The sequence below is a fragment of the Panulirus ornatus genome, chromosome 33, assembly GCF_036320965.1.
Source record: "Panulirus ornatus isolate Po-2019 chromosome 33, ASM3632096v1, whole genome shotgun sequence".
Taxonomy (NCBI): Eukaryota; Metazoa; Arthropoda; class Malacostraca; order Decapoda; family Palinuridae; genus Panulirus; species Panulirus ornatus.
The window spans coordinates 5,784,192-5,796,524 of NC_092256.1; the positions used below are offsets into that span (position 1 = coordinate 5,784,192).

Here is a 12,333-nt window from a genome sequence, read left to right on the forward strand (position 1 = left end):
AATGTTAACCTCATGATAGCAATGTTAACCTCATGGTAGCAATGTTAACCTCATGATAGCAATGTTAACCTCATGATAGCAATGTTAACCTCATGATAGCAGTGTTAACCTCATGATAGCAATGTTAACCTCATGATAGCAATGTTAACCTCATGATAGCAATGTTAACCTCATGGGATAGCAATGTTAACCTCATGATAACAATGTTAACCTCATGATAGCAATGTTAACCTCATGATAGCAATGTTAACCTCATGATAGCAATGTTAACCTCATTGTAACAATGTTAGCCTCATGATAGCAATGTTAACCTCATGATAGCAATGTTAACCTCATGATAGCAATGTTAACCTCATTGATAGCAATGTTAACCTCATTGTAACAATGTTAACCTCATTGTAACAATGTTAACCTCATGATAGCAATGTTAACCTCATGATAGCAATGTTAACCTCATGATAGCAATGTTAACCTCATGATAGCAATGTTAACCTCATTGTAACAATGTTAACCTCATTGTAACAATGTTAACCTCATTGTAACAATGTTAACCTCATGATAGCAATGTTAACCTCATGATAGCAATGTTAACCTCATGATAGCAATGTTAACCTCATGATAGCAATGTTAACCTCATGATAGCAATGTTAACCTCATGATAGCAATGTTAACCTCATTGTAACAATGTTAACCTCATTGTAACAATGTTAACCTCATTGTAGCAATGTTAACCTCATGATAGCAATGTTAACCTCATGATAGCAATGTTAACCTCATGATAGCAATGTTAACCTCATTGTAGCAATGTTAACCTCATGATAGCAATGTTAACCTCATGATAGCAATGTTAACCTCATGATAGCAATGTTAACCTCATGATAGCAATGTTAACCTCATGATAGCAATGTTAACCTCATGATAGCAATGTTAACCTCATGATAGCAATGTTAACCTCATGATAGCAATGTTAACCTCATGATAGCAATGTTAACTCATGATAGCATGTTAACCTCATGATAGCATGTTAACCTCATGATAGCAATGTTAACCTCATGATAGCAATGTTAACCTCATGATAGCAATGTTAACCTCATGATAGCAATGTTAACCTCATGATAGCAACGTTAACCTCATGATAGCAATGTTAACCTCATGATAGCAATGTTAACCTCATGATAGCAATGTTAACCTCATGATAGCAATGTTAACCTCATGATAGCAATGTTAACCTCATGATAGCAACGTTAACCTCATGATAGCAATGTTAACCTCATGATAGCAATGTTAACCTCATGATAGCAATGTTAACCTCATGATAGCAATGTTAACCTCATGATAGAAATGTTAAGCTCATGATAGCAATGTTAACCTCATGATAGCAATGTTAACCTCATGATAGCAATGTTAACCTCATTGTAACAATGTTAGCCTCCTGATAGCAACGTTAACCTCATGATAGCAATGTTAACCTCATGATAGCAATGTTAACCTCATGATAGCAATGTTAACCTCATTGTAGGGATGTTTGCTTCATGATAGCAATGTTAACCTCATGATAGCAATGTTAACCTCATGATAGCAATGTTAACCTCATGGGATAGCAATGTTAACCTCATGATAGCAATGTTAACCTCATTGTAACAATGTTAGCCTCGTGATAGCAATGTTAACCTCATGATAGCAATGTTAACCTCATTGTAACGATGTTAGCCTCGTGATAGCAATGTTAACCTCATGATATCAATGTTAACCTCATTGTAACGATGTTAGCCTCGTGATAGCAATGTTAACCTCATGATAGCTGTGTTAATCTCATTGTAAGAAAGTTAGCCTCGTGATAGCAATGTTAACCTTATGATAGCAATGTTAATCTCATTGTAAGAAAGTTAGCCTCGTGATAGCAATGTTAACCTCATTGTAAGAAAGTTAGCCTCGTGATAGCAATGTTAACCTCATGATAGCAATGTTAACCTCATTGTAACAATGTTAGCCTCATGATAGCAATGTTAACCTCATGATAGCAATGTTAACCTCATGATAGCAATGTTAACCTCATTGTAGCGATGTTTGCTTCATGATAGCAATGTGAACCTCATGATAGCAATGTTAACCTCATGATAGAATTGTTAACCTCATGATAGCAATGTTAACCTCATGATAGCAATGTTAACCTCATTGTAGCGATGTTTGCTTCATGATAGCAATGTTAACCTCATGATAGCAATGTTAACCTCATTGTAACGATGTTAGCCTCGTGATAGCAATGTTAACCTCATGATAGCAATGTTAACCTCATTGTAACAATGTTAGCCTCGTGATAGCAACGTTAACCTCATGATAGCAATGTTAACCTCATGATAGCAATGTTAACCACATGATAGCAATGTTAACCTCATTGTAACAAATGTTAGCCTCGTGATAGCAATGTTAACCTCATGATAGCAATGTTAACCTCATTGTAACAATGTTAGCCTCGTGATAGCAACGTTAACCTCATGATAGCAATGTTAACCTCATGATAGCAATGTTAACCTCATGATAGCAATGGTATCTTCATGATAGCTGGGAGAACTCTCTGATGGCAGTCATTTGTTCATGATAACAGAATTGGATGAGTGTAAATCACTGGTGAGCTTTAGGCTCGGATAGATCATGCTCTACAGAAGGAAAAAGAAATGGCAGAGACGAAAGAGAATTTGGCCAGGAGACTGATATTGTATGATACTGGTAAGGCAATTACAGCTTGGGAAATTAAGGACGCAACAATATACTTGATGTAGTCAAGATACGAGGGAACGATAGTATGAATATAACATTTGAACTGGAGATCATTAAACAGGTAGTGGTAGGAGAGACAGATTAAAGGGAGACAGAGGTAGATAAAACGTCTAAAAAGGCAAGAGCACGGGACTTGAAAGGAGACATCAGAACAGACAGGAGAGGTAGGCGGCTTTAATCAGTGCCTTGATAATGAAATTGATGAAAAGAATGTTCAGGGCTTCCGAGTGAATGAGAAAGAGCGAAGTTTAAAGACTGAATTGATGGAAAAAATAAACAGACCAAATCTTGTTTGAATTGTTAAGCCGACGATTAGTGAAGAGGTGAAATCTAACTCAATTATATTCATTTCCTTTGTGAAAAGGGAAGAGGAAGGAAGAAGAGGACATCAGAGAAGTGAGGATTGACCTCGTGAGACATCATAAAGTCTCCAAAGAATGCTAGTGGATCGGCTATTTAAGCAGAGCGTGAGGAGATGGGAGGAAGGAGCAGCAGGATCGAATGCCTGATTATGTTTGATTGACTTCCAGTTTGCCAGATTGAAAGCACAAGTGAGGATAGTGCCAGAGGTGCACTTCTTAGAGATGGTAACCTATTAAGAATAGAAGATTTTAAGTCCAGACGAAGAGATCAGGCATATTGAATTCACACTTAGATAAGGAGTTATAGAGACACAGAGTTTTATGTTGTGTGTAGGATTATTTCTCGTATCAACATGTTACAGCGCACGTTGGCCAGAAGGTATGATACACCATCAGTAATAAATATGTTACAGAGCACGTTGGTCAGAAGGTATGATACACCATCAGTGATAAACATGTTACAGAGCACGTTGGTCAGAAGGTATGATACACCATCAGTAATAAATATGTTACAGAGCACGTTGGTCAGAAGGTATGATACACCATCAGTGATAAACATGTTACAGAGCACGTTGGTCAGAAGGTATGATACACCATCAGTAATAAACATTATCATTACCATGATAAATAGAAGATATCAGAAGTGTTACCTCTCGAAATTGAACATTTCAGGTATAATACCCTGCGAAATAGAACATTTCAGGTATGATACCCTGCGAAATAGAACATTTCAGGTATGACACCCTGCGAAATACAGAACATCAGGTATAATGCCCCACGAAATAGAAAACATGAGGTATAATGCCCCACGAAATAGAGAACATCAGGTATAAAGCCCCATGAAATAGAAAACATCAGATATCATACCTTACGAAATAGAGAACATCAGGTATGATACCCCACAAAATAAAGAACATAATATCCCACGAAATAAAGAGCATCTGATATAATACCCCACGAAATAGAGAACATCAGATATAATACCCCACGAAATAGAGACCATTAAATATGATACCCCACGAAATAGAGAACATCAGATATATAAAGCCCCACGAAATGAAGAACATCAGATATGATACCTTACGAAATAGAAAACATCAGGCATAATGCTCCACGAAATAGAGAAAATCAGATATGATACCCCACGAAATAGAGAACATCAGATATATAAAGCCCCACGAAATGAAGAACATCAGATATAATACATTACGAAATAGAAAACATCAGGCATAATGCTCCACGAAATAGAGAGAAATATGTTACCCCACGAAATAGAAATGTCACAGGGTGGGGGATGCGGCGAAGGTTCTGGAAGCGTTGAAGAATGTGTGGAAGGCGAAAACGTTATCTTAGAGAGCAAAAATGGATATGTTTGAAGGAATTTGGTTCCAACAATGTTATATGGTTGTGAGGCATGGGCTATAGATAGGGTTGTGCGGGGGAGGGTGGATATGTTGGAAATGAAATGTTTGAGGACAATATGTGGTGTGAGTAAGCAATGAAAGGGTAAGAGAGATATGTGGTAATAAAAAGAGTGTGGTTGAGAGAGCAGAAGATGGTGTACTGAAATTATATGGTCACTTGGAGAGAATGAGTGAAGAACGATTGACAAAGAGGATATATGTGTCAGAGGTGGAGGGAACAAGGAGAAGTGGGAGACCAAATTGGAGGTAGAAGGATGGAGTGAAAGATTTTGAGCGATCGGGGCCTGAACATGCAAGAGGGTGGAAGGCGTGCAAGGAATAGAGTAAATTGGAACGATGTGGTATACCGGGGTCGACGTGCTGTCATTGAATTGAACCAAGGCCTGTGAAGCGTCTGGGGTAAACCATGGAAAGTTTTGTGGGTCCTGGATGTGGAAAGAGAGCATTACACATGACAGCTAGAGACTGAGTGTGAACGCATGTTGGCCTTTGTTGTCTTTTCTTAGCGCTACCTCGCGCAAGGGGCGGGGCGGGGGGGGGGGTTCCATTTCATGTGTGGCGGGTTGGCGACGGGAATGTATGAAGGCAGCAAGTATTAATATGTACATGTGTATATATGTATAAGTCTGTGTATGTATATGTATGTATACGTTGAAATGTATAATTATGTATATGTGCGTTTATGGACGTTTATGTGTATACATGTGTATGTGGGTGGGTTGAGCCATTCTTTCGTCTGTTTCCTTGCGCTACCTCGCTAACGACGAAGACAGCGATTAAGTATAATAAGTAAATGATCATATATATATATATATATATATATATATATATATATATATATATATATATATATATATATATATATATATATATATATATATATTGGAAAAGATCACAATTGAGCGCGTGATCAACTAAATCCTTTCTTATCCACAAGGAAATAAAACACAATAAGATCCCAAATGCTTTTTCGTGTAATGACCACATCATCAGGGGAGATACAAGAGTGAAATATAAGTCAGTTGATATACAACGAAGAGACATAGCTCGGACGCCATTAAGTAAACAAGTGACTACCCGAATGGAAGTTGGGTGCGTTCAAGTCTGGCTTCATGCGTATCATAAAATTTTTATGTGGATAAGAAAGGAAACTGTTTGCTAATTTCATCAACAATAAAACTATCCAATTTGTATAGACCTTCACTGATATTAAGGTTATAATTCTCTGTGTATTTAATGATAGAAGATTCAGTGATATTTTTCGTGGTACTGGAGTTAGAGTTAATAACAGATGGTATTACTCCAGTCAGTACAATGATCGTAGTTTTTAGCGTGATTAAACAAGGCATTTGATTCTTCTCCTGTTCTTATATATTATATTATGTCAGCCCAACGTAAAACCTTCTCAGTTTTTACATGGTACTCTATAAACGCACCCTGCAGAACTTTCTGGTGAGTTCCAGATTTAAGATATTCTTTATATTATTGTTGTTGCCCAAGGCAACATTTCTTTAAAGAATTTAAGCAACATGGGAAGTAAAGTAAGATAATTACTAAAAGAGAGAGCTAAAACGTTTTTGGTGTCAATAGGAGGTTTGTGTTAAACTCTATAAAAATGATTTCTTTGCCAACTTAAGGGATTTATCATTGTCAGTTCTCGGATACTTTAACTTGGATCCAATGGAAAATATCTTCTCAAATTCATCATCAATATACTCTGGACTCCATATACGTAATGCCCTAAGGAACGTAGACTGGAAAGATTATAATTTAACTTTGTCTTGTTGCGCTGAATAATATAGGATATATGAGCATACATTGGCAGGTTTTCTGTATATGCTTAACTTAAACATGTGTCCATCCCTATGAATCGTGCAATCTGAAAATGATAACATACCAATATTTTCAAGTATTTTAATCTCTACTTTGTCAACAAAAACAGGCGTTGAACTGCAGACCTGTCTCACTAACGAGTGTGTTGTGTAAGGTTCTGGAAAAGATTATGAGAAAGCATGAGGATGATTTTCCATAGAAGAGAAACTACCCATGTAAGAAACAGCATGGTTTTAGGGAATGAAGTTCATGTGTAACTATTGTCTTAACCTTCTACGTGACAGTGAGCTCAGGGGGACTGTTTGTATCTAGACTGCCAGGAAGCCCTTGATTCTCTCCCGCATGGCAGGGTGATCAAAAAGCTGGATCATTAGGTAGAAATAAGGAGAAACTCCTTGGATGGATATAAGATTACTTCAGTGGGAGATAACAGGGGACGCATGTTTAAGGACCTTCTCCAAATGGGTAAAGGTTACCAGCGGAGTGCTACAGGGTTTTGATCTAGGATCGTTATTCTTCTTAATCTATGTAAATGACTTGCCTGAAGAGATGGACTCCTACCCAAGTATGTTTGCAGATGATGCAAAGGTCATGAGGGAAGTGAAAAGCGAGGAGGACTACATCAGATTGCAGTCGGACCTAGACAGACCCCAAAGTTGGTCTGGTACATGGGTGATGAGATTCAACCCGAGTAAATGTAATGAAAATGGGACAGAGTGAAAGAAGGCCTCAGACTGATTATTTTCTAGCAGGCAATAAAGTTTCGGGATGCTGTGTGTGGGAACTAGGGAATCAATATCCTCCCAACTTGTCGCCAGTCCCATGTTAGCAGAAGAGTTCATGAGGCAAACTGTCTTCTGCAAATATAAGAATAGCTTTCAAGCTTATGGATTTGGAAATATTTGAGGAGTTATTCACATCCTACATAAGGCCAAACCTAGGATTCGCTTCTCAAGTTCGGTCACCGCATCGAAACAGGCACAGAGCTAATAGAGAAGTTCGGGGAGAGGAGAACAACTAGGGTACCTGAATTAAGAGAGCGGAGTTATAGGGAAAGGCTTGAAGCTGTAAGTTTGCCTGTGTACGAGTGAAGCGTGGAGGTTGACCTGATCACAACCTTTAAGTTTTTGAGACAAACCGATGACATGGACAGTTAACATTTCTTCGAGAGATGGAGAGATAGAACAACTAGAGGACTTAACTTGAAATTAAGCCGGGAAATTATTAAAAAGATGCAAAGGAGCACTTTTATCGTATAATGACTGAGGACTTGGTTAATGCAGACAGCATACATGAATTTAAAGAATTTGTATATTAGTAGAGAATTTTTAAGAGATAGGGGCCAATGAATGGAAAACTCCCTCCCTGTACAGTAGAAATAGGTCATTAATGTCACATATATACAAGCTTGAGAGACTGAGCAACACGAGCGTTGTACTCTCTAGCCGTAACACACACACACACACACACACACACACACACACACAACACACACACACACACACACACACACACAAACACACACACGTCAGATGTAAACGACAAGAAAATCAACTAGGAGCTGGAGAGTAAGTAGATCGGAGGAAGATGTAGGAGAACAGTTGTTCTAGAAGTTAATTGTTTGGATCAGGACAAGAGTGAAGTGTCTGGTTCAGGACAAGAGTGAAATATCTAGGTCAGGACAAGAAGTACGTCTGGTCCGGGAAAATAAGATCTCCGGATTAAGGCTATTGAGTGAGAGAGAAGGAAGGATACTCGGAGAGCTGTACAAACAGGGGAGAGGGGAACATGGAGAGGAAAGGGTTGATATGGACGTACAGGAAAATATGGTTGGAAAGACGAAGACTGTAATAACACCAGAGATGTTAATGCGCCTTAGGAAAGATGAAACAGAAGAGAAAATGATACAGATCAAAGATATGGATCATACTCTGCTTACATGAATATAAGGGATGCATAATATACAACATATGAGGGAACTGTGGGTTGTAGGTGCTTAATGATGGCGAACATAATGATGCAGTCTCTCTCTCTCTCTCTCTCTCTCTCTCTCTCTCTCTCTCTCTCTCTCTCTCTCTCTCTCTCTCTCTCTGAATATGGGGGTGAGGGAGGCGAGAGTTTTGCATAATTTCTTTCCTCACTTAAGTATTTCATGGTCCTCTCTCCACAGCGGACGAGGTGAAGGCGCTGCGGGAGTCGAGCGCCACAGAACAGCTTCGACAACAGCTGGAGAGAGAGAAGGAAAAGAGTCGAATCCTGATGGAGAGACTCCAGGAGAAGGAAGCTAAGGGCGGGGAGAGGGAAGCGAGAGATAGGGAAAGACACACAAGAGAGAAGAGCGTACCAGCAGGAGACAAATCACCGAGGTGAGTTCCTGAGAGACAGAGTGATAACATGCTTTAGCGAGATAACACACTTTCATAATGCATCATCTAGTTTTCGTACTGCCTAGTGTGCAAACCTGAACATTGCTGCTATAGCTAAGACTGAACACACCTGTTATATGTGGGACACAACATAGTTGTTATAGCTGGCACACAACACAGTTGTTATGGCTGAAAGTGAAAACTATTGATATACTTGGGACATAACACAGCTGATATAACTGAGGCTGAACATAGCTATTATATCTAGGACACAACATAGCAACTATATCAGGGACACAGCACAGGTATTATAGCTGAGACTGAACACCGCTGCTGGACCTGGGAGATAACAAAGGTAATATGACTAAGACTGAACATAGCTGTTATAACAGGACATAACATGGCTATATAAGTTGGACTGAACATGGCTGTTATAACAAGGTCACAAAACAGCAATTATACCTGAGACACAACACAGCTGCTATAGCTGAAACTTAATATAACTTTTACTTGAGACACGACACAGCTCTTATAGCTGAGACATAAAAACAGCTGTTATATCTGTGACATTACACATCTGTTAGAGCAGAGACTGAACACAGTTATACCTGAAACTGACATAGCTTCCATACCTAGAAAACGATACAGCTGTCATACCCGGGTCTCGACACAACTGTTGTAACTAAGACTAAGTATAGGTGATACATCTGGTACACAACACAACTGTTATAGCTATGAATGAGCACAGATGTTATACCCGGAAGACAACACAGCTGTTTGAGCTGGGGATTATTCTAGTTTCTTGTAGTTTCTTGTTCCTCTGTTCAGCAGATGATAAGACGTCGGGTAAGCTGACCAGTCAAAAAGTTACTAACCATATGAGTTAGATAGCTCGGTGAACAAGGTCAGGGAAAAACATGATTTAAGGCTAAAAACTGAGGGTACAATATGATTTAAAGCTAAAAGGCCAGGGAGAAACATAATTTAAGGCTACAAGCTCCAGGAACTATATAATTTAAGGCTAATAGCTCCAGAAAAACAGGATTTAAGGCTAAAAGCTCACAGGAAACATGATTTAAGGCTGAGGGCTCAGGGAACAACATGATTAATGGCTGATAGATCAGGGAACAACATGATGTATGGTTAATAGCTTATGAAATAACATGATTTATGGCTAATAGCTCAGGGAACAACATGGCTTATGGCTTATAACTTAGATACCAATATGGTTTAAGGCTAAATACTCAAAAAAAACATGATTTAAGGCTAATAGCGCAGGGAACTATATGATTTACGGCTAATAGCTCAGGAAACAACATGATTTAAGGTAATAGCTTAAGGAAGAACATTATTAAAAGCGCAAAACTCAGGGAAAACATGATTTAGAAATAACAGCTAGCTCAGGGAACAACATGATTTAAGGTAGTAGCTTAAGGAACAACACTATTAAAGGCGAAAAAATCAAAGAGAACGATTTGAAAATCACATTTCAGGGAACACCATGATTTAAAGTAATAGCTTAAGGAACAACATTATTAAAGGCGAAAAACTCAAGGAAAACATAATTTAAAAATAACAGCTCAGGGAACACCATGATTTAAGGTAATAGCTTAAGGAACAACATTATTAAAGGCGAAAATCTCAGGGAAAACATGCTTTGAAAATAACAGCTTAGGGAACAACATGATTTTTGGCTGGTAACTTAAGGAACAATATGGTTTAAAGCTAAAGACTGAGGGAAAACATGATTTAAGCTCAAGGAACAACATGATTTATGACTAGTAGCCTAGGAAATAACATGATTTATGGCTAATAGCTCAGGGAACAACATGATTTATGACTAGTAGCCTAGGAAATAACATGATTTATGGCTAATAGCTCAGGGAAAAACATGATCTATGGCTTACAGCTCAAAGAACGACGTGATCTATTGCTAATAGCTCAGGGAACGATATGATTTGTAGCTAATAGCCCAGGAAGCAACATGATTTAAAGCTAATAGCTTAAGGAACAACATTTTTTAAGGTTAAAAACTCAGGAAGAAACATGATTGAAGAGTAATAATTCAGGGAACAACAGGATCTAAGACTAATACTGAGGGAATAACATGATTCATGGCTGATAGATCAGGGGACAATATAATTCAAGGCTAAAAACTCAGGGAAAACATGATTTCAGGCTAATAGGTAAGGGAACAATATGATTTAAGGCTAATAGCTCAGGAGATAATAGGATTTAAAGCCAAAAGCTCAGGGAACAACATTATTTAAGGCTAATAGCTCAGAGAACAACATGATTTAAGTCTAAAAGCTCAGAGAACAACATGATTTAAGGCTAAAAGCTCAGGGAGCAACATGATTTAAGGCTAAAAGCTCAGAGAACATGATTTAAAGCTATCTCAGGTAACAATATGATTTAAGGCTCATAACTCAGAGAACAATATGATTTAAGGATAATAGCTATGGAAACAATATGATTTAAGGGTGAAAGCTCAAGAAACTACATATTTCATGGCGAATAGCTCAGGAAACAACACGATTTATAGCTATTAGCTCAGGAAACAATATGATTTAAGGCTAATAGCTAAGGGAACAACATGATTTAACTTTAATAACTCAGGAAACAACATAATTCAAGGCTATTAGCTCAGGGAGCAACGTGCTTTAAGGCTAGAAGCTCAGGGAACAACATGATTTAAAGCTAAGAGCTCAGGGAACAAAATGATTTATGGATAATAACTCAGGGAACAATGAGATTTATGGCTAATGGCTCGATGAAGAACATGATTAAAAGCTAATAGCACCGGGAACAACATCATATAAAGCTAATAGCTCAAGGAAGCTGATAGCATCGACATGATTTAAGGCTACTTGCGTAGCACATATGATTTAAAGCCAAACCCTGATCTGTATCGCTTCTTAAGAACATTCTTCATCTCTGCAGAACATTTTATACTAACCTAACCCTTCCTTACTTGATGACTGGCACACCTTACATTGTAGTGCTTCAGGCGTTCCCCTGACTATGATAACTCATCACTCATATTTAGTACCACGTATGAAAATTGCTAGTGCACTCTCTCAGCTCCTCCCAAACCATTAACATTTCTTACTTCCTCACTCCCCCTCGATACCAGGTCCATAAGCACCTGACTCACTGACCAAATATGACGCATTATCTGAGGTAGACACTTGGAAAATACCTAAGGGCGATGCATTATCTGTGAAAATTGTTCAGTAACTGCTTGTCAGTACCTGAAAGAGATGATTATGAAAACGTTTCCAAGAATTCATGGTTCTGTGTGTGTGTGTGTGTGTGTGTGTGTGTGTGTGTGTGTGTGTGTGTGTGCAGTGGTAGACACGTTGTCAACCAAAAATGCTCTAATCAAATAAGACTGCTGAATATACTGCTTGGAATGAAATGGCTTTTACTAATAAATGATTTAACGTTTACTATTTCTGGCAAAGTAACGACCCTTAAGTATGTATCATTTACACTGGAAAGAACATTGTATTACTCAGGTTGTATATATCATGTTTCATATTACTTTGGTATGAAGAGGAAGAGCGT

General features: G+C 38.2%; 1 protein-coding gene across 5 annotated transcripts in view; it reads left to right on the plus strand.

The window, feature by feature from the left end:
- The window catches only part of LOC139759418 (uncharacterized), an 853,213-nt gene that overhangs the window by 665,523 nt on the left and 175,357 nt on the right, over positions 1-12,333 (plus strand). For all 5 annotated transcript variants that reach the window (XM_071681513.1, XM_071681509.1, XM_071681512.1 and 2 more), the window contains exon 4: positions 8,568-8,763. In XM_071681513.1, coding sequence (XP_071537614.1) covers positions 8,568-8,763 — 196 coding nt within the window. The remainder of the gene's footprint in view (positions 1-8,567; positions 8,764-12,333) is intronic.